Below are 23790 nucleotides of genomic sequence, written 5' to 3'. Positions count from 1 at the left end.
TTAATTAAGGTTTATTTAGTGAGTAGTAAAAGAATAACGGTGTATGAATTGTACTCTTGTAAGTACAAAATATAAATAAAACTCATGTAAGTACCTAAAACAATTACTTAAATATAGATCTCAAGTACAGTAAAAGTACTTACCTATGTTTCCCAACTACAAGATATGTCTTAAATAATATGTGTTGAATTTTATTTATTTATTTTTCTTTTACTTTTCTCTGTCACCGTCGGATTGGACACGTTTTCTTATCTATACCCTGCCAGATAAACTATAACCCCACCACAACTCCTCTAACAGCCATTCTACTAATAAGTACTGTACATATCTAGCTATTCATTTCTTACTGCACTCACAATTTTAAACAATCTATCACAAATAATACATTCTGACAGAATAACATCCCCCCATACACTTTTCTTTAAACTTTGCTTGTGTGCAACACATAATGTATATCAGTTATACTGAAATCAGTTACACCACACAAATTATGTTTGCATTATTAGATTTTATTAGGACTCAGCTAATAAAAATGTTCTGTAAAAGACAGTTAGTTCAAACTTGATGTACAATAGCTGGCAACATATCAGAGATGAAAACAGACAAACAGTGGATTTATCAACACTGTAGTAAAATACTTATCGGTATGTTTTGGCAAAGTCTACTCTATTGGCTGTCAAAAACATGTGACGTGGATAATTCATATTACTCCGTTCACTTTAGAAGCTGTGTTTTGTGCAAAGTAAGAGAGTACCGAACTATTTCTAACATCTTTTTTCTTGATTGTGCTGCAGGACCATTTCACACACACACAAAAAAAATCTTTCTTCCTCACTGATGCAGTGATAATGACAACAGTGCCAATCTGTGAACCAGACAGGCAACAAAATACTCTGAAAATGTTTTATCAAATCCAGCTGCTTCATAGTTTCCATCTTTGAACACAGTGGTGAAATAAATGACACTTTCATCAGACAGACTGCATTACAAATCTTCTTTCTTCTAGAGCAAATTACATTGGTAGAAGTATTGGAAATCTTATAATATATGTATGTGAAAGGAGGTCAGTTATTTCATTAATTCCTCTTAAATAATAGAGAAGTATATACTCTTTGTAAACGCATTTAAAGGAAAGTATGAAGTAATCCAGGATGACGTTCCTGTTGTTATTATTCCATTGTTTTTGTTATTATTCCATTTGGTTATTTATCTGTTATAACAACATATAAAGCAATTAAAATCTGACATCTATGATATGCTGGAAGAAAAAAAAAAGATGGTGCAATCACAACAGTGTCAAAAGACAACAACATACTATGTTAGATTTTCCACACAGGGTGGACGTATTATATTGTAATGCAATCCGATACAAACTCCAAATGAATTCTACTTTTTGAGGCTCATGATATTTGAATTTGTTTACACGGTGTGTGAAATTTATATGACCACAGTTTGTAGTGTTGGACTATAGTATAACAAAATGTTAAGCTTATTAAGTCCATCTCCTGTATAATCAGACCTGGACCCTCCAGTTTGGAGACAAGCTGCACAAATCTCTACTAAATTAAAGGGCCAACACCACGTTTGGTAGAACAGCCCCTCACATCGTAAAGCTTCCTTGTGTACCTGGTTTCATTAACAGAAAATGAGAATAGAAAACTACCATGCACACATCTCTATGTGAATATAATAATCCACATTAGTGACTTTAGTTAAGACTTTACAACATTAAGACTCTTCAGTGTAACTTATTATAATATCTAATTATACATTAATTAAGTCACAGAGTCTGTGACACCAATAACTGTTGGTCGTGTTATTTTTTCCTCCCACACTCACATTAAAGAAATGGTGTAAAAACAACTGAGGCAGATCTTTACACATACAATAGAAAATAGGTTCTTTAGCTCTAAAAAAAAAAAAAACTCTGTTATATTTTATTGTTTCTTTACCTCGATATGGAGGCCATGTTTTTACAAGAATAGATTGATTAATGACTGCAAAGAAGTATAAAAATGGTTTCACAGATCTGATCTGATTGGAAAAAAAGATTAATCCCAATTTACAGGCACCCACCACATTTAACTCCCATGTGACATTTTCCCTCTCCTCACACCCTTCTGCTCAGCCAGCTCTCCACCACCTGGCCTTCAGCCCCCTCACTCCACTCTGACTGGTCTAATGGTCGTGGAAGCCTGGCATGGGGAAGGGCCTGGCAAAAGCTTCAACACGGTGGCGCAGTTCAGCGATGCGAGCCACAGTCTCTGGGTCCTGAAGAAGGAAGTTCTTGAAGTCCTGGAGCTTTGCTGGAGAAGACAACGGCAGAGAGAGGGAGAGAGCTCAGCTTTCCATTTTTAGCTTTCTTTGTTTTATCACCGCAGGGCCTTTTTTACTCAACACCTTAACAGAGCACACAGCATATCGTACCTTTGGTGCTTTCTCATGCAGAGTTTCAAGCTGTGACTTGAACAAAAAGACCAAAATATTGAGACATATGTTCTTGCCAGGCTACACTGTTATCTGTCTACCTTCTCACATTAGACTTACTTGTCTTTTTCTTGACATCCAAGGCGATCTTGAAGCCCTCGTCCATGAACTCAACAACTTGCACAAAGTCAGCTTCTTTGAACTGTCTGGAGGTCAGGGCTGGAGCACCTGGGACAGAGAACAACACAAACCCTGCAGCTTGAAATAAAAAGTAAAAACTGGCAAATTCTTCCTTTATTTTCAGTTCAACTGTCTATTATTTCTCACTTTTTTTCTACTGAGGAAACGTATGGTCTTTAGAAAAAAGCAGAACCCTGGAGCGTCTTGAAATTTTTAATCTATACAGACTCCAGATGTGTCAAACCTACACACAGATGCTGACAGACGATGGGTCACGAAGGAGAGGGTAATAAGTGCAGAGCATTGTTCTGTATGTAAAATACCTCGCCTTGAGATAATGCTAAAAATGTGGCAGTGTGGATGTGGAGCTCTTGAACTTCCTGGAAGATGATTAAAAAGCCAAACATGCTTAATTAATCATGATTTGCTCGTCGCTTGTGGCTTAATTGGTGGCTGACTAATTTCCATATGCAGAACTACATGATGAAAAACTAAGTAAAGCAGATCAAGTGAAGAGGAGGTTATCTGCAAAGTAATTCTGACAAAGACACTCACCGTGTATTTATATAGAACACAAAACGCTGGACAGCTGGACAACATCCTACGACTGATCATCCTGAGTGAGTGAGGATCATTTACAGGTTTTCTGACATTTAAAATAAATCAGCACCATCTCCTTGTTTCTGATCGTGCCCTTAAAAAGTATGACAAGAGCTTGACTGAGCTGAGCTAAATGTAGTGTAATGTGAAGCTGTTCCTCACCTAGCCTGAGGCCACCAGGAGTCAGGGCGCTCTTGTCCCCAGGGCAGGTGTTCTTATTGGCAGTGATTGACACGAGCTCCAGCACTCTTTCGGCTCGAGCTCCGTCAATGCCCTTAGGCCGCAGGTCTACCAGGACCAGGTGGTTGTCGGTCCCACCTGAAATATTCAGCATTCCAGGTAAGAACTTTTGAAGAGGAGGAAAGTCTGAGGCTTTGCGGATGTAAATATGGTCCTTTGGTCAGATCATCGCAACTTTAGTTTAAGGTGGACGAGGTAATGCTACAAAGTTTGATACATTAAAGATGTGCAACTGAAAGGTAATGATGAAGCCAAAATACTTCTGGGTAGTGTGTTGTCAGGGTCTCAAACGCTTCACATCTTCCTCTTTCTCATGCATTTGTCCATGTTCATATGTATATCTAATCTGAGCACTGTATTTCTAAGTTTTACTTCACTGAAATGTGTGTACTTTAACGTCTCACAGTAGTCTGAAATGAAAGCATCAGATTTTGACTCATCCAGCAGCTGAACACAGTCATGTCATTCTTTCTAAGATGGAAATGAAACTTTGTTCAGAGAGTTCATCCCAACACTGTTGCAGAAGTTCCTGCGAATGTGTTGCACTTGAGGTTTTCTTTGTTTTCACCTTCTGTCCAGTTCAGTCATCCTAAACCAGCTCCATGGGGTTTAAGTCCTGAGACTGAGCTGGTCTTCCATCATGTGAATCCACTGTCTAGTTCTTGTCTTCTCAAGTTTTGGGTCATTATCCTGCTGTAGGATGAACCCCTGAACAACCAGTCTGTCTGCCTTGTTACTTTTTCTAACTATTCACAGTACTACTTCCTTCAGTCCAGTATTGTCCTGAAAATGAAGTTAGCTGCTGTATTAGCCTGCACTAGCTTTAGCTGGGTGTACCTGATGAACTATAGCTGAAAATGCCTAAATCTTCTATTAGCATTTATTGTAAACAGCTTCCTTGACATCTACAGAGGGATTAGAAAAACAGGGCGTATGCATGCACACAATGCAGTGTAAGCACAGGACAAGTCTGTATTTTCGAGGCTATCAACTGAAGGCTATACATCAAAAAAGAGCTGAGGCCAGCGTATTAAATGCAGTACAAGATTCAAGTATTCGCTCACAACCAGAAAGTGACCACTTTCATCTGGTTTCATTTTCTTGACTGACGAGGCGGTTGCACTGACATTAGCTCATTTGCATATCATGAATTTAAATGCATTTGTCCCCCCCCCCCGCCGCCACACATTTTGTATCCTGTGACAGGACATTTCTCTTTATTGACGTGTGTTTTTAACGTTTCTCTCTGCTGTTTGCTGAGCCTGTGTCTCACAAAAACAACAACAACAACAACAACAAAAAAACAAAGTGGTTAAATACAAGTTGGATTACCTGAAACCAGGGTGTAGCCTTTGCTAAGAAGAGCTGCAGCCATAGCCTTGGCGTTCTTCAGCACCTGGGCGATATACTCCTTGAACATGGGGGACTGTGCCTGGTCACACACACAAATGACAGAAAGAGCTGAGCTGGAAACAAACAAGTTAGCTTTGTTTTTCATTTTGGGGTCAAGAAATGGTTCAAGAAATATCAAGAAAACTGTTTACTACAACATCAACATACCATGTTGTCGTTTTTTAAACTCCAAAGTCTATTTCATTTGCATCTTTGGATAGAAATATTTAATATTTTCCTCTGATAACTGATCAAATAACCTGAAAAAATGACGAGAAGTACAGTAGGCATGAGAGATCGCCTTTTCATCCCCTTTACTGGATTAAATTTCAATAGCTTTCTAGCACAGCGTTAAGATCCAGACACTTGAGAAAGAGAAGAAGCAGATGCCCACAGTAGCTTAGGGAACAAGCTCCTGAGTCAAGTTGTGCCAAAGCATCCCAGTGGTAAGATTTAGTTTCACTGTAAAATTTGATTCACCAGTTATCAGCTTCTTATTAGGAAATAACAGAGCAGGGTAATGAAGTGTTACATCAATACAAATAAAGTTAGTTAGTTTTGCATTAAGAATTGGGTGTTTGTGTGTTGTGCTGACCTGTCTGAGTGCCACAGCCACACCAGCGATGGCATGGTTATGAGGTCCACCCTGCAGGGAGGGGAAGACAGAGAAGTTGACCTTGTCCTCGAGGTCGTACATGATCTCCTTCCCCTTCTTGTCCACTGAGCGAACACCCTTGCGATAGAAGATGAGGCCAGCCCTGGATAAAACACAATAATTCACTGACACTGGCATTTTTACCATTTTATTTTTCTCTAAAAAAATAACAAGGTTAAATCTGTGGTAATTTGATTTGCCCCTACCCCTGCCTCCTGTGTGAAACACAGGACGTCCTTCTTACCTGGCTCCTCGCAGGGATTTGTGTGTGGTGGAGGTGACCAGGTCAGCGTGTTCAAACGGAGAGGGGATGGCTTTAGCTGCTACCAGACCACTGATATGAGCCATGTCAGCAAGCATGTAGGCCTTAATGTCAGTGCACAGCTGAGAGAGAAAGCATGTAAAGGAAGGAAGAAACACAAAATTAGGATTCAAATTTACACCACGTGTCAGGGAAATTTAGGTTCTAATTCAGTTTCAGTGGAGAGCAGGCAGTCAAGCCTTGGAGATAGTGAGTCATTTTTTTGTTAGAGACAGGGAGTTTGGTGCCTTCAGTCTTATCCTCAGCAAGTGAGACAAAGTTGGACTGAAGTCAGGTGACTAACTTGGCTGGCTAACAACAATCCACAGTTTGGCCATGAAAACTCTGCACAAAAAGGGACCTTGCACAAACAGAAAGAAACCCAGCTGACAATCAGCACTTTAGCCTCACTCTAATGTCCTGAAGAGTGAAAACATGTCCCTGCCTAAATATTTATGCACTTCACTGTATTTGCCTATGCATTATTTTGCTATACAGATTTCCAACAGAAATTATTATATTGAATTAAACTGCACAATTCAACTTGCCTCAATCTGTGTCATCAGTGACCCTACAGTGCTTTTTATTTGACTGCACTCTGTGTCTGCTGAAATGTGAGATTAAAAAAATGTGAGATGAGAAAAATGTAAGATACAATCTCTTTGCACTAATGCATTTACATTTTCCCCCATGGTTAAGATTTGATAACGAACTCTACATCTGTTAGCAGTACCTATCTGCTCAAAGGCCAGATATTGCAAATGGGAGCTGGTGTAATTACACTCTTCTGCAGTCTTCAGAGGCCAGAAATATTACAGCATAATTCAATAAATCCTGCTGTCTCTTGCCAGCATTTATTGAAAAAGGCACAAACAATAAATAGCTCGCTAACATGCAAATGACTCGCTGGCGAATGATCAGAGCAGTAAACAATCTTTTTAGTGCTCCAATTAATATGCATTATCATGACAATCTCCCTTCCTCTCATATCTAAACTGGATCAGCACATGTTTATTAGATTAAAAGGCAGGGGAGATGGCAGGGTTACTGGAGGGGGTAAAGAACACAAGAGGGTGATGTGCAGTAGCTGATGAACGCTGATAGTGAAACAAATTTCAGATGGGGGACAAAAAACAAACACGCCTGCTTCAGTCTAGGTAACACAACACTGAAAATCTGGAGAGAAGCCCGGCCCAGCAGATTCTGCCATAAAACAGTGAACAGTTCCACAGAGACATGCCAGGGGAAAAATATGGCCCCACTTCAGGCCTAGAGGCAAAGTAGTTATGGTGCTTAATAAAAACACAGCTCTGTAATGGTGGGACACTCCATCTGATGGTACTAGCTAAAGTGGAGCTCTGCAACAAAGGGAAGCAGCCATGGAGTGAATGAAGTGAGTCAGCGGGTGGGTATAACAAAAACAGATAAAGGGGCCTCTTGTGCACTGTCAAAGAGAGCAGTGAAGTGTGCGGTTAGAAGTTGGTGCTGTGTATGTGAGTCAGTGCGAGTGTCCACGTTTAGTTCGGTTGAGTAGGCAAGAGAGGAAGACAGCATCTGCGTTGTTGTGTGTGAAGGTGAAGGAGCCTAAAAACTGGCTTGTGTTTGGAAATTGTTGGAGTTTAAAAGTGAAGGCTTGGTGTTTAGATCAGACAGAAACCTCTAATCAGGGACAGAAATTAGAGAGGATATGTTTGGAGGTAACCCTAGCTAAGGGAGGCTGGTGATATCCCAATGGAAAAGGCTGACTGAGTTTTAAATGAGAGAACAAAGCTGGTCTGTCCTTCATAACGTAGGACGAGAGACGCTGCAGGAGCAGAGGGTGAGATGGGTGAGTTTTGAATATACAGAGTTCTCCATGCACCTTCTTGATGCGGGCGTAGTCAATGAGGCGGGCATAGGCGCTGGTGCCAGCAATGATGAGCTTGGGCCGGAACAGCTTGGCCGTCATATCCATCTGGTCGTAGTCTATGAGTCCTGTTGCGGTCTGCAGAGAGGCAGAGAGGGAGACAGATTGAGGAGGGAGGGAAGAGGCAGAGCGAGAGGAAAGAATACAGGATGTGGAGGAGGAATATGAGAATATTAGAGGGAGAGTAAGGGTCAGGAGGAAAAAAAAAAAAGAACATGAGAGGATGAAAAAAAAGTCATATCTTGAGGATCAAGAGAAAACATATCAACACGAAAGAGAGATTTTTTTTTTCCATTTGAAGCTCATTTGAAGCAGCTGCATTTGAAGTACTTTGGCTACCTTAAAAAGGGAAGGAATATATCTAAGGGAGACATTTCAACCTATCATAAAATGGAAGGTGATGGAGCAATTGCAGTAATGCACCCCTACTTATCCTAATTCAACCTTTCAGGGATCTACTCAACTGGTGTGATGAGGTAGAACAGATTAGAGGTTGGTTTGGAGACTTTTCCTGTTCTTTCCATTGAACTGAGCAATTTCAAAAACATGTTAGACAATCTATTGTTCAGTGGGTGTACTTCAGTCGTGTGAAATGGAGTCAGGCTGGATGAGTCAAATGATCAGTGTGTCCTGTGGCTGAGTTTAAAGTTTCCCCCCTCTCCATCTCCTCCGAGCACCAGAAAAGAGAGACGATGCAGGAGAGAGCGAGAGAGCACGATGGAGCAGAAAAACAAAGTGAGAGACAAAAAGGATGGAGAATAAGGGAGACACAGACAAGAGACAGAGGAGAGAAAAGGAGGGGGAAAGCTTTATTTAGACAACCTGATAATCTCCCATCTCCAGAGCACATCTATGGATGGCCCCTCACTCCATCAAGCTGCTCATTGTGAAGACAGAGCCAGTGGTGCTGGCCAGCCTGTCGATTTCCCATTATCTCTCTCGCAGAGGGGTCCTGCCAGCCCATACATCAGCAGGTCTGGACATGCAGACTCTCATGGTCATCCATCAGCCACTACCAACACCACCACACAACTATGACCCGAGGAATAAAACACTACACACTAATATCCACCGACTATCTTATCTATATGTTAACTTGAAAAATGACTCATCACATCTGAGAGGCCCTGGTAGCACAGATGCAGGTGGAAAGCAGCGCTCCGACTCTTTCATGTAGTTTACTAATAAGACTGTTAGAAAAGTGGCCAAACATCAGACAGAACACTTGAGTTTGAGTCCCTGTGTTGGCAAGCACCTGCCAGCAAGCATGTGATGGGCTGATGTTTCTGTGAGTTAGACACTGAACCCCCACACACTCTGCCTCATGTCCTCCCTCTGGGAGCAGGAAAGGAAACAGGATCTCCTACAATCAGATCACACTTTTCTCTCTCTGTTATTAATCTGTTATTTTGGAGGAAAGACCAGGTCAAAAAGATTTGTCTTTTAAATATAGATACTGCTTATTGAAGAACTGTATTTTCCGGTTATTCTTTCTTGTTATTTTAGTCGACAACTGCAACAAAAATAGTAGTTAATAAAAATGTTTTGGATCAAAAATAACCAATGTGTTTTTGCTAAGGTCTTTACATTTTATACCTACTGATGAAGCTGACTGAAATTGTTGCGTAATGTACTGACAGGAATAACATGACAGGAATATAAAAAGACAGAGGTATGGCTACAGTCTTTTCCTTATCCAGCCTGTCTCCCATTAAATGTTACAGTAAATGGACTTAAGAGAATGCAGTTTGGAGCAAACACCTCATACACAACAAACTGAACAATAGATTATTTTGCAAACATTCAGTCAAGTGTGATTTGTCAATGAATATCAGCACAGGCCTTATACAGAGAGCTGCAGCAGAACAAGCAGAGCTTTGCTGACATCTGAGAAGACGGCAGCAGCCCTGACACACGTACAGATTCATTCATGTACTGGTCAGTTCATGCAGTCAATCACAGAGAACAACTTTACTCTGAACAACACGTCTGTGATTGACATTAAAGAACAGAATTATCAGAATTTAGAAAAGCTCCTCTCATCTGACACCAGAGGAGGATCAAATATTTATGACATAATATTCATTAAGTATTTTCAAATATTATTTAATCTGCATCTGCAGCACAGCTTTAAAACTATACCATGCTTTTATTACTGTTATCTCTGGTATGAGACAGTCCACTAGTTACTTGTTAGTTGATATCAGTAGTAGTAGAGGACTCTACTTACATTTAGCTTGTAGGGCATGGACTCAAAATAGATTGAGGTTGCAGAGATCCTTTTTACATCAGACATGTAGCCATGGGTCAGACTGTGGTTGCAAAGAGAAACATGTAAACAGACGGAGAAACAGCCACTCAGTTACATTACCCTGAAACCAACTTGATTTATGACAGATTGACAAATGTTCAGGAAAAAAAAACATTCTGTAGGACCTGACGAATACTGACACACTAGAAAAGTGTGAGATTAAAAGAAAATAAGTGACAAGGCAGTGACTAAAAATAAAAACAAAGCCACATTGACTACTGACTGTCCTCCGTCAGGGCAGGTCCAGGCCCATGATGCGGTCGTGGGGGTTGAGCACGGCGGTGTAGACGGCAAAGTTAGCGGGTGAGCCAGAGTATGGTTGGACGTTGACGCCCCACAGAGCTGGGTCCAGGTCAAAGGCCTCCAAGGCTCGCTTCTGACACAACAGCTCGATTTGGTCGACCACTTCTGCCCCGCCGTAGTATCTGTGTGGATCACAGGTGTTTAAGAGAAGGAAAGAAATGGAAAGATGATCTTCTATGAATGAAAAAGACACTCAGGCCATTTACACTAACAGATGCATCACTCCTGTAAATAACCTGCTGGATTAAGTACAGTTATGAATCCAACTTTAATCACAACAATGCTGGTTACTCTTCATGGCAGCGTTGGTCACAAAAATCTAAAGCAATCAGGAAAAATGTTGACCCGTCATCAGATCTGGGACATCTCGGGTGAAAACGCTCATCAAAGCTCTTCAGTGGAATTACAGATGAAGGAGCAACAGATGGCTACTGTACAAACCACTCATTCACTGAGATCATCCTTTTTGGTTCATTACATTAAAGTGTAAAACAGCAGATGAGGAGGATGTGGGGAAAAAATAAAAACAAAACATATTCATACAGAGGGAGATTTATGGTTGGTTGTTTTCCAGGAATCAAATGCATCAAATGAGGAGCATTTCAACATATAACAGGTCTCTGTTTGCTGCTGATAAATGTGAATTATTCAAAGAAAATAACAGAGAGCACGAAGTATCAGCCTGGTACCAAATTCTTCCAATGAATCCCCTCAGGAATCGTCTTTGGCGTGGTGGAGGCCGTGGATTATTTGCTGTGTGGTTGGCATGTACTGTACAATAATAAGGCAAGCTAGAGAACACAGCACAACCAGTGTGTGTCTGTGTGTGTCTACTTGTGAATGTTTGTGACAAATATCCTAAAGCAGAGAGTATCAACAGTGTTAATAAGCAGGGATGTGGCTGAATAAACACTCACCTTCTCCCTGGGTAGCCTTCAGAGTATTTGTTGTTCAGACAGGAGCCCTGAGCTTCCAGAGCTGCTCGACTGCAGAAATTCTGTGGTGGGAACACACACACACACACACACACACACACTCAGATCAATGGTGCGAGTGGACAGAAGGGACAAGGACGGCAAATTAAAGTCTGTTAAGTGATAGTGAGAAATCCCCCTCCGGCTAAAGGCAATCATTACAGTATTGAACCTCTGGACTTCCATAGACTAACACTCTGCACTTCACAATGCTTATCGCCTCGCTCCTGCAGGACACAAGATAATGTAATAAACTTTTCTGCACATGCTGAGATACATTGGTGTGGCCTTTTTTAATCATTTTGAAATGCGTTTTCCAAGAAAAATACATTTTCAGGAGTATGGTTTGCTGCTAAAGAGAACAATTACCCAAAAAAGTTTTCCTTAACATCTTTCCCATGTGTTAGAAGATAAAAAAGACACGTTAGCTAATATAACTAATATAAGACACTGACACATTTATTAGCCTGATTTCAGTAAACTCATTCCTTGGATTTATTCCACTGGATTTTCTGTGCCACAGTAGAGCTGGACCAACAGAGTCGTAATCCTATTTTTGTATTTATACTAGAGTTACAATGAGTTGATTAATAATTTCAGTGCTTTTTATTTATTTTTAAATATTCTAAACAAATGTGATGATATGATAGTAAACCTGAATACATGAGGGTTTTTGATTACTGGTCGGAAAAAACAAGCTATTTGAAGTCATGGTTATAAGTCGTGGTTGTAGAGACCTGTGTGGTCATTTTTTCACTGTTCTCTGACATTTTAAAGACCAAATAATTAATCTAGAGAGTAATCAGTAAATTAATCAGTAATGAAAATTATTGTTAATTGTAACACTAATTTCCGTTACAACTTTCTGTTTATCTTGTAATTGCCAATTTCCCACCTACAGCTTCTATCACACCCCTCTGATTAAAACAATACTACTGAAATTCCTCTCCTGGGGTTTCCTCCTTTTTCTTCTTTGTGGAGGAAAGAATTTTCATTTGTTCAAAAATTATCTGAACATAGAAATTTATGCTGGAGATGAAAAGAGGTTGTAAACTCGTGCCCAAACCTTCCTGCCACACTGACCGTCCTCTCCTCTCTTCATGGATTTTATACAAACAGTTACAGGACATTGTACAAAATATTATAATACAGCATTGTGGGAAAGGCTCAGATTCAGATTAGGGACACAAATAAAAAGTGATTGGGACTGTGTAGGACAATGTAAGTGATATTGGACTATAGGAATAAGCTTGACACTCGTGTTTATCATCACACTGGCCAGTAACAGGGTCTGACACAAAGCTCACACCTACAGTCTCCACTCTCAGTGGAGTGGTGGTGGTGGGGGGTGTGTGTGTGTATGTGTTTTTATGCTAATGCTTCAGCTGGGAGCAAAGAGAAGATCAAGGGAGATAACAGCTCCAGTAACAGCTTTCTGTGGAGTCTGTCTGTCATGCTGACGACTGTGCATATATTAGAAAAGGAAATGCATCTGCTTCTCAGTGTCTTGAAATGTGTGTGTGTGTGTGTGTGTGTGTGTGTGTGTGTGTGTGTGTGTGTGTACAGACAAGAGAAAATGTATGTCTGTACTGTGATGTGGCCCGCAGAGTGAGGTGGGGAGGAGGCAGAATGAAGATATCAGCTTTATCTCACACTAGAGTGGTCAGGCTTTGTGCTGAGAGGGGGCTGATATACTCCACTGAATAACTACTGTTGCGAGGAAGAAACAGGAGGAGAAGGAAAGAACAACACACACACACACACACACACACACTAACAAAAACCCTTGTCTGCTCTTTTGAATGGTAAAAATCTTCCATTTCACTCGATCCAGCCTTGGAGTGAAAACAAAGAGTTACACAAATGTGCTGTAAGTCATTCAAGCCTTTTTTGGAATGACTTACAGCACACAGTGCACAGTTAGAATAGAGAATAGAGAGGTCGATTTGAACTTTTTAAAAATACCACGCGTGTTAGTGTGAGCTCATGATATCGGTTTTATCGTTTGTATGTTTGAGCCAGTCAGTCTCACTGAGAAGTTTAAAAAACAGGACATTCAGAGCTGTGAACTGTTAAAACACAGAACAACAACATGATTCAGGAATAAAGAATAAACTGCAGTGCATACCATTTGTTATCCAAGAAGGGCTGAATCAAGGATAACTAGATACCAGATGACGTGTCAGGTTTTTAATGACCTGAGTCTCTTGGATTGGAGATGAAATATTTTCAGGTATCTGCAGCCAAGTCCAGCTGTGCTTAATTCAGCCCTTCTTGTATAACCATAACCTGCATGACTGAAAGTCTTCACAGATATATCATTCCTTGTACTTTATGTGCTGCTTGATAAACCTCTGATAATGACTCTTTCTGCCAATATATATAAAAACAACAGATATCCATCAGGTTAGCAAGTCTTTCCTTAAAAACTTACCCACTCAATCAATACAATATGGTATAAATATATATTATATTCTACTAAAGGCTGACTGAATGAAAAATGTTGTAATTCAAGGTATCTGCCAACATGTCGGCTCCATGCCAACATTTTTAAGGCACTGGCCAAATGATGTCCTTCACTGACAAATCAAGAGGTTCAAGGAAACATGTTACAGTGCCCAGACATCTGCTAATCCTTTGGCCTACAAGTTTTTAATGTCCATCCAGTGTAAACACAAACGTCCTGAGGAAGCCAGTTGATTTATACATTCACTCACTCTCTCCCCCTCTGCCCACTGTCAATTGTTCAGTTAAGCACATATGTGTAATTTAAAAAATAATATTAGTTATTTATTTCAAAGGTGTTTTACCTCAGATGCAATGAGCTCTAAGCCACGGCACTGCCTGTCCTTCTCTCTCTGCAGCAGATCCCACATCTCAGGGTCGTCCTGAGCCAGACTCTCCTGGCCTGTCCATGGACGATCTTCATCCACTGTTCTGGTGGCGGCGTGGGACTGTTGCCCACGAACACTGAGACGAACCGGGGTTCTCTGGCACAGTGGCTGTGGTCAGAGGAGAAGGTGGAGGGTTGAGGGTTTGACGAAAGAAGGGGGACAAAGACAAAGGAGAAGGATCAGTACATTAACTTTATGCATATCTCAGAGTTATCGTAAACATGTTGGGTCATTGCACTAAAATTGGTCTCATGAGGACTGATATAAATTGCCAAGTTATGGGGAGATTTTTTTTTCAGCCAAATCTGCAGATTGTGCTCTTTTACCAAAATCTCTAAGTGCTGCACCTGCAAGATTTTTGGTGTCATGAGAAACATTAAGTGAGATAAATTCTCGTGTTTTAAACGAGGACCCGTTGAGGGAGGAAAAAATGAAAACAGGGTGCGTAATGTGAATGTGAAGATGAAAGTAGTTGGGGCTTTTCCCTGTAAGAAAACGACACATGACTAGAAACAGTTCACATACAAAATAATTTCCCATACTTGATGTGACATCCCTGATTTGTCCTATATAAATGTCTCCTGCCCGCCTCTGTTCCTCACACACTCTAATATGTAGCCTGGTATAATTAGAAGCTGGCGTGTTTGCATGATATCAATAATCAGCATGGTTGTTCAATTATGCCTCCATCAGCACTTCTACAAACTGAGGGACCGACTTTTACGGCCTCAGTGTACCAAAGGAGGCACATAGAGAACAGATTCAGCACTTCCTGCTTATCTAATCTGGACTGGGGCTGGGGCGAGTTCTTCTTCTGCTGCTGCATTGCCTGATCATGTGAATGTGCAGAGTCCATATAATTTTCATCAACTCTGTCTCTTTTTTTTTGACTGAGTTAAACATGAATCCTAGTATATATACTGAGCTGGCTCTTCTGCACTTTGCCTGGCTTGGTATTACATGCAGTAGATGCTGAGCTGAGATAATAATAAATTCTTACAGCTGTGTGTGTGCCCTTCAGTGCACAAGTCTCCTTCATAAACCCCCATCATCAGGGAGAACACTCAGAGGTTAAAAAAAATCCTTGACAGGTTGATTGCACTCAGAACAAACTGGCTCTCTCTCATCATTTAATCAACAATATGATGATGACTCTGCTTTGAGATCAATCCCACCATTGCCAACCTATAGTTATCATCTGTACAGGTGTGCTGGGGTGTGAGGGACAACCTCCCTTTAATAGCACCATTAAAAAGCAATTAACACAATGCTTAGGACTGGCTGAGGACACCCATAAGACAAAAAAAATGCAATTTACGCTTGTTCCATGTGGTGTAAAAAAAAATGTTTGAGCACTTAATCTTTTGTAGTGGCTTTACTGCACTGTAAATCTAACAAAGAAAGTAACTATGTAGTTTTAAGACAAAAAATAATGAATGTTAATGCTGGCAGTGGTAGTGACCATACAAAAACAGTTTGGAAGAACCCTTTATTCTCAGAAGCGGTTTGAAGATAGTTTATCTACTCCATCGCTGTTTGTCCCATCCTCTCCACCCTGCCTCTTCCTCTGCTCCCTCGGGTGGCAGAGGAGACACGCGGTGACACACCAGGGGAGGCGGCTGGCACATTAATGGCGATTTCTAACAATCTCTACCTTGGCCTTCTGTCACCAGTGGCAGTGGTGACGGTGGAGAAAGGGAGAGGGCCCCCCCTCAGGGCTCTGGAAGAGATGAGGGCCTGGGGAGACAGGCTGGGCTGCCTCTGAGGACACGCTTTGCACTGAGAAATCACACGGGTCATTAAATCTTGACGGGAACTGTCCTTCGCTGTCTGCGTTTCTGCTGGGACACACCAGGGCCAGGGAGAGCAGCCGCAGAAAAATCCAACACGGGGCAACGTTGCCATAGTTATAGCGCAACTGACGACTGCAAAACAGACAGGGGTGCCTCTCCCTCCTCCTCTGCGCCTCCACCTTCATCCCTGCTTTCCTTTTCCCATCCTCCTGTCCCCGTCATGTCACCCTACACTGCTAAGCACACTCAGCCAAGTGGCACTCATGTGGCATTTTTATTAGTTCCTCTTGTCATCCATATCACTTCCAGGCTCTGGGCTTAAACAAACAACGCACAGGTCAGTCCCTGCAGTCTACCTCCCTGCTTTCCTGCCTCATTTCACAGCCCTGATCATTACAGGAGATTAATTAATAAACACAGGATACACTGATCCAAGAAAAGTGAGAGCCAAGAAACAAGCACCAAATATGTCACAGCGGGACTATTTTTAGGCGACAGATTACGCTGTCGTTTGAAGGTGAACTTGATGAAAACTCTGCTGTGAGAAAAGGGGCGGGACAGGCCACGTCAACCTGTGCGCCGAGCACAAAATAATGGCAGAGTCACAGATGCACTGCATCTGCCTGACAATGATAAGGTAATTGTTGGCAGTTTGCCTTTCCTGTCAAACATCTGTGCCCAAAGAACAATGGCAGAGAAGAAGAAACGGGAAGACAGAAAATCATTTCATTAATCCTGGTTCTGTATTATTTTTGCCCATTTCCTGAGGCGGCTCCCGAAGCAAGTCAATTTTACAGATGACTGCTGTCCATCAGCAGCTATACCAAACAACAATCAGCCTGGTAACACAAAGAAAACTGAAGGGACTAGAGAGGAGAAACCGTGAAGAAAAAAAAAGAAGATATGTAAGGTAGGAGAGGAGAAGTGTCAACAGGGCAACGGCATCCGTCAGTCTGACACGCAGTTGCCTCTTTCCCTGTCACTGACTAATAGCTAGGGCTGTCCGTTACAAATTGCCCTGTGATTCAGTCTGGGTGACACTAGACTGAGAAATCTGGATAGGGTGAAGAGGCGTGAAGGGACAGAGGCAGAGTCCAGGGCGACTCCACTCTATTAGGGTCAAAGGGTTGCCAGGGTGACGATCAGAGACTTAGCGATGCCAGCAACGAAGCCAATCTTCAGGAGGTGTAGGCAGCGGAACAAGACATTTACGCTATAATCTTTCCACAACACTTCAAGTAGTAAAGTAGAAGATGGTGAAAGAGCCGGACTCTGGGCTTCCTGACGCCTCAGCGACTCCAGATGCATGCTGTGGATTGTACTTATGACACTGTCGAGGTCAAGCCTGGCTCGTGGCCTTTCCTACACCTGTTCCCACAAACCTCTCACTGTCCCTGTCAAATGCAGTCTGTTCAGTGGAAAACTGAAATATTTAACTGGGTTTTCCTGTATTGTAAAACCTTAGGACCACAAAAAGGCAAATTTGAGCAACCTAAACACAGTGAAGTCAGTCCTAAAACTATCTGAATTATTTATTTGTGAGAATTAAAAACCAAAGAGCAAATTAGTTTATGTTTTTTCTATCCACAGTAACTCAACGGGGCTGTCTGACAGGTGAGGTGAACTGACAGCTGCAACTGATGGTTGATTTCATTGCAAATTAATGCACCGATTAAGTTCTTGATTAATCAATTTATCATTTTTTAAAGTGTCAGAAACTAGAGAAAAATGCCCAGCATAATTTCCCATAGCGTACTGTGACATTTAATTTTAAATCACAGTGATATAAAACAGAGAAAAGCTGCATGTCCTCACATTAGTGAAGCTGGGACCTGCATTATTTTAAAGTCAAATGTGTTATAGTTCATAAAGATGATGAGCAGATGAAAGCAAGAAGTCTTCAAACATCTATGAGGAACATGCAGCAGTAGTGTGATGTGTCCCAGGACAATGGCAGCTGTTTGTTTGTTTGATGTGTTTTGGCTCGACTTGACATGAGGAACACTTGAAATTTTGTAGATAGCGGCTGCTGTATTTCACTGAGTGAGGGTAGCTCCGAGCAACTTATAAACGTCAAGGTTGAGAATTAAAAAAAAGAAGCCATGAGTCAACGCTGACAAACTAGTGTCTGATCTGCTCCTGTTTAATGAATAAAACTGAACTTAAAAAGCTGAGTAATGCCTCTGCTGAGACATTGTTAGGTTACTCCATGTCAAAAGTTGGGGTCTATTAGCAGTAAATTAAATCTTTTGTGGTTTTGGTGTGGGAGGTGATGAAGCCAGACAGGCTGTATTCAGGGTGTCATCTGAACCTCTTTCTGAGCCAGTGTAAAAGTTAGATAAAAACATAATGAAAACTTAGTTCTGGCAGCTATTGAATGTGCCAAAACCACACTGTTGGTTGACGTTAGCAAAACAAATAATAACATAACAAACTGGTTTCTAAAAAAGATTGTGTTGCCTCTGTTATTCCCTTTTTACACCAAATTAGCATGTATGCCAGTAGACGAGTTGCCTCTCTGTCTTCTTTTATTCTTTTTTTTTGTGGTGTGTCACATTCAATGTCACAAATCGGAAAACAGGGTTAGGCAGTTACTTTTTTTATATCTTTTATTTCAGTCTCCTCAAACTCAACGCCAACTGAACGAGTGCTGCTTGAACAGAGACAGACAGAATCTGTGGTGGGATGGCAAAGAGTCACAAAAGTTACTGAGGAGAAAATGATTCATTATATAGCCTCTGTTGACAGTGGGGCCCTGACCGGTCACCACAGCAGAAAAGAGGCGAAATGAGTGTGACCACCTGGGCGTCATGTTTCCATCGCTGCTGATTGGAGCTGGAGCTGATAAAAACCAGTGACTGCTGCAGAGACATTTGACCTGGGAATGAATGCAGACTGTGCCCTTTCCCACTGACGACAAAGACTACATGTTAGTGGGTTTTTTTGTCCGGTGTAAATTGAAGCTTTTATACAGAGTTAACCTCTGTAAGAAAAGTAACAACACTGCAAATCTTTTCCTCTGAAATGATGATGAGTAGGAGTTATTCACCAAACTCCAAAGGGCAGCAGATCTGCTCTCCAACAAACTGCATGTCCTGAAAACTAAACTCTAATCTTTAAATACACAGCACAGAGGAATACAACTATTGTAAGAGTGAGTTTAACTAATGAGCATTTGTTTTTACATTTTCATTTACAATTTATAAGTTACTCAGGTAGAATACAACAAAGATACCCAGTACTTCAACAGGAATAAAATACAGTAAGTCTGAGCTCTTATCACTCTAACTCTCATGTAAAACCAGATGTTTTGTCCAGCATTGATATTTAGTAAAAAACAGAAGATATCATCTTGATAAGTTAATATTTATCAAAAGTTTCCTTGTTACATCACTGGCATGTTGACTTTCCTACTCATCAAGTTATGAAAGACCCAGACCTATGTCATGCCAGTAAATTATTATTAACCAGGAGCTGAAAGCTAATAAACAACTGAAGGTGAGGGAACTTCATCTCAGTGTTGTTACTTTTCTGAAAGGAAAGGACATGTTTGATATTTTTAGCATTTTAGCAATTTAACATGTTTAAGTGTTCACAACAGCAAGCCGTAAAAGGTGATGATGTTTGTGCAGAAATTAATTTGTCTCTATGACCTCTGACCTCTGGTTCTTATAGAAACCAGTGGTTTAAAAAAAGTTTCTGATGGATACAGATGTGGTTTTGAATTCAGGAAATCTTCAAAACGTCAACACATCATATATTTAAAAAGGCCCAATAAATATCCATGCAATTCAAACCTGACAGAAAAATAGCCCACAGAAAACTTGAGAGAGAAATGCTCTAATTAATAAAAGAAAAAATAATGGAGTTAGAAGTAACAGCTGAGAAGCAGTCTTGGTTCTTTGCCCTCTCGCACTGGGAGAAAGATTTTCATAATGGGATTAGAAATGATTCTTAATTCTTAAATTGACTTAACTGGAATCTCAGGAATGTAATACCTGCAGCAACTGGCCCATTTTAGAGCCGACATCTCCATAACCAAATCACCCTCTGTTTTCCACAGATATTAACATCAACAGCAACAGGTGAGCGACTGTTTTAAGATTCAAGCCACATCAGAACTTCCCTGATAACAAGCATCTGCATGGTCCAATCCTAAAACACTGAGGTCAGCAGCTGCAATGAGGACACCACATGCCGTGACCAAAAACACAACAGTCTTGTGAGTCCTGTAGAAATTCAATGAGGAAGCACGTTCGACCAATTAGAAGGAATAGGAAAAGCGTGCGAGCACGTGAACCGCTCAGTGTGATGGGAAACTTCAAACACACTGACAGTGACTTATTAAAACTAGGTCTGAATACATGCCACAGGATTTTGGCACACACTTGGCATAGCCTACTTGTTTCAGAGAAACTACATGAAATTCACACCATCACTCCAAACTGGGTCACTTCATAAAGCTATAAAACAGGCTATTAATAGCCTACAACCAACATTTTCCATCTGACACCACGATCACTCTGAAGTAAAACTAATCCAACAACTTGTTAAATACAAATTCTATCAAATTATGATTTTGTTTTCAAATTCTGAGCTGAAACCAGAGGAACTGTTCACTCATTCAAAATGAATTGTATGTATTATCCTGATAAAAAATAAGATTACATTGTCCTTGCAGCTGCTGTACAGTAATAAATAACCTCAGCGTTGAAGAAGCTGCTGACACTGCTGAGGAATACAACTTATCTGCTGCACAATTACCGCACAGTCGGAGGTTAATATTTGCTTGGTGTTCCCACAGTACATCTGAGCCACATTTAGGACTTTGGACGTTACTGAGGACAAGACCACTCATTTCTAGATAATTATATCATAGTCTGTGAACCTTCTGTTGCATTATCTGCACACGGTTATCAAGACTGAGGCGTTTGACTTGAAAATCTCATGAGTTCAAAAACGTCATGGGAAAATGGAAAATGACGGAAACTGTAGTTTTAGTATCGCAACACTATTTCATCACCTGTTAAATAATCCACGACTGGTGAGTACATGTGAGGTTTATAGTGATTCAGGGGAACCCGGTCCTGCCTGTCTTGTTCTGATCCCACATGATGAAACTGAGCGGTCGCTGTTGCATCATAACGAGCACACAGCTGCAGCCATGTAACACACTGACAGCTACACTGCTAGCTTACCAGCTAGCTAGCAACTGTCAACGTTTCAAAGCTGCAACAGGAGCAGGACAGAAAACACGGCTGGCAGCAAGCTGCTGCAAACAGTCTTCTAATTTCTGTGACAATTACACCGTTTGCTAAAGCAGAAGTTGGCAACTTAACCCTCCACGACTGCAGTACTGACCAACACCGACGCTCAGCTAGCTAACCGCACAGAAACGCCAGCTAAATGAGCCACCTGAAAAACACGGTGAAGGAAAGTGTGACACAGAAATTGTTGCTGATGATGAGCCTACCCGTGTGAGTTGCCTCAGAGCGAAGGACAGCATGTTTCGAGGTGTCAGGCCAGAGGAAGAAGCAGCGCAGCAGGCACACACACGGCTGACAGGCTCTGAGAGAGCTGTTTGAAGTTGTTGGCAACGGCTGGTTACGTTTATCCTGCCGAGTGGGATGATGGGAATCGTAGGCCCAGGGAGCGAGGAAACTACACAAGGCAGGGTTAGAAAGCTACTACTCAGTTCACGAGGTTTCTGAGGCAATTATCTTCTTAAATCATCTTCAATTATTATCTTAAATCACCCATATCTCCATTTTAAAATAATGTGCAGGTTTACAGTGAGTGTTTATCTGTGACAGTTGGGAATGCAGACCACACCTCTCAACTTAAACTTATGATAAAGCTTCCTGATGAACTAAAGACATGCTAAGTTTTGATAATTTCATCAAATTTGTTAAACAACTGAAGGTGAGGGAACTATAAATATAAGGGCTATAAATGCTGTGGTATGTGGCACTGGTTCATACTGTATACCCTATATAAATAAGCAGTATATTGTATGGGGATGTATAGAGTGTTTCAGACAAACTGGTTTGACATTTGCAAGTGTAGTAAATTGTTCATGGACACATAAAACTGCACTTTAATATCCGTGCAGATAAACCTCGAGGAGGGAAGTTACTGAGCACTTTGCACTTCTACACCAGAGCAAGAAGGTTCAGGGTTTTAATCTCCGTCCCTGGTTATTCCTTTGTGGAGTTTGAATGTTTCGTCTTGTGCTCTTTTTACCTCCCAAAACATTAGAAAGCAACTCAGCTCCAGTGTGACTTTAAAATGACAAAAACACAGATATGAGTGTGACTCTGATTCTGTTTGTCAGTCCAGTGAATGCTGAGAATTGCATCACATTCCTCTTTCCCCACAGTAGAAATAAGTGGGGTATTTTTGTGATCTGTCAAAGTGCCAACCAGGTTTGGGTCCAGCTGGGAGCTTTGCTGCACGTTATCCCCCATCTCTCTCTTCTCCTAAAGGTTCTGGGCAAAAAAACATTTGGCGAGTAATATTTTATTTTGGATGTGATATTTTTTTCTGGTTGGTGTTACCTAGTGATTAGATGTTTTATCACAATATTTATTAATGAATGTGTCAACTATTGTGTGCTGTCACTGTCCTTAAGAAAGCTGCCAAGTGGATACTGTCTCAATGTAAATCTGTAATCCAACTGAATTTATATGTATGGATTTAACTGTTGCTAACTACTGTTAGCATGTTCATAGAGATGTACAAATTTCCAGCCAGAGTTTTTCTCTGAAGCTGTTTGAAATCTGACGTTTCAATGGCTTCAAGACCAGTTTTCACGACTGAAAAATACTGTTCTTAACAGACTCCAGTGTCAGTGTTATTATACATATATGTCATGTCCTGTCAAGTGATCCTGCTCTGCTGTGTAGTATAAAGTCTTTAATATGTGCCTCGTCCAGAGTATCGTGTACTTTCTCTCTTAGTTTATTAGATGTTTTTGTTGAAATTCTGGGAATCTCTCCTGGACAAACACACACAGGCATACAAAGACATAATCACAATCACACCCATGCACATCCACAAGGAGTACATCAGGATCCACAACAACTTGTCTGGTGATTCTTCACCAAAGAGAATCTGGGTTGCAGCGACTCCATCCATCTCTGTGTCCCGACTGTCCACGGCAACTTGTGCAAGATGCATGGACCTCCCTGGACCTCCATCTCAATGTCATTGATCAAGAGCATAATACGGTATTGAGCCAGAGAGAGATGAAGATTCAATTAGCACTGACTGTGTGTTATCTAATGAAATTCTGAGCACCATTGTTGTCAGACCAAAAGTGTGGGGATCAAAGAGCGAGAGGGGTGGGGGTGGGTTGGTTCATTTAATAGGGTAGGGTGAGTTTGATTCTTGTTTTCAGATTTAACCTCCAGTGTGGATGCATGGAATATTTTTTTTAGCAACAGTGACACTATCCTGCTTTCTCCTTCCATAAGCTCAGATTTTTGGCATCAAGAAAGCTGTGATAAAGTAAATATTATCAGGTAGCTGAGATTATAACTGTGGCTGCAGAAACACGGCAGTCAATAATATGTGAGGAAGCCACCTGGAGGTTTAGGTGCAACTGAAAGATGTTTGCTCAGGTGCGCAATACTTTCTCTGCTTGCATGATCACACAAACAGAAATCTGTCAGTCATATTAGTTCCAATACAACAGTTATTTTCCTTTCAGTTTCAGGGCATACGTAATTAAAAATCATATCAGATACTTCTCTCGGATTCTATTACTGTACATACCAACTCCCTCAAAAGGAGTCAAACATTATCAGAATCTT

At 41.0% G+C, this 23790-nt stretch overlaps 1 protein-coding gene across 1 annotated transcript; it reads right to left on the bottom strand.

Annotated features, from left to right (window-relative positions):
• Positions 1–488: 488 nt before the first annotated feature.
• shmt2 (serine hydroxymethyltransferase 2 (mitochondrial)) lies at positions 489–21607 on the bottom strand. Its single transcript, XM_018678907.2, is given in 13 exon segments — positions 489–2306; positions 2548–2655; positions 3370–3525; positions 4780–4879; positions 5435–5597; positions 5739–5878; positions 7657–7779; positions 9932–10013; positions 10236–10249; positions 10251–10437; positions 11233–11312; positions 14100–14291; positions 21450–21607. Coding segments are annotated over 13 exon segments (1506 nt in total). The 5' UTR covers positions 21483–21607; the 3' UTR covers positions 489–2178.
• Between the last annotated feature and the right edge of the window lie 2183 nt (positions 21608–23790).

The sequence above is a fragment of the Lates calcarifer genome, linkage group LG12, assembly GCF_001640805.2.
Source record: "Lates calcarifer isolate ASB-BC8 linkage group LG12, TLL_Latcal_v3, whole genome shotgun sequence".
Lineage (NCBI taxonomy): Eukaryota > Metazoa > Chordata > Actinopteri > Centropomidae > Lates > Lates calcarifer.
This window is presented reverse-complemented; position numbering and strand designations above follow the sequence as displayed.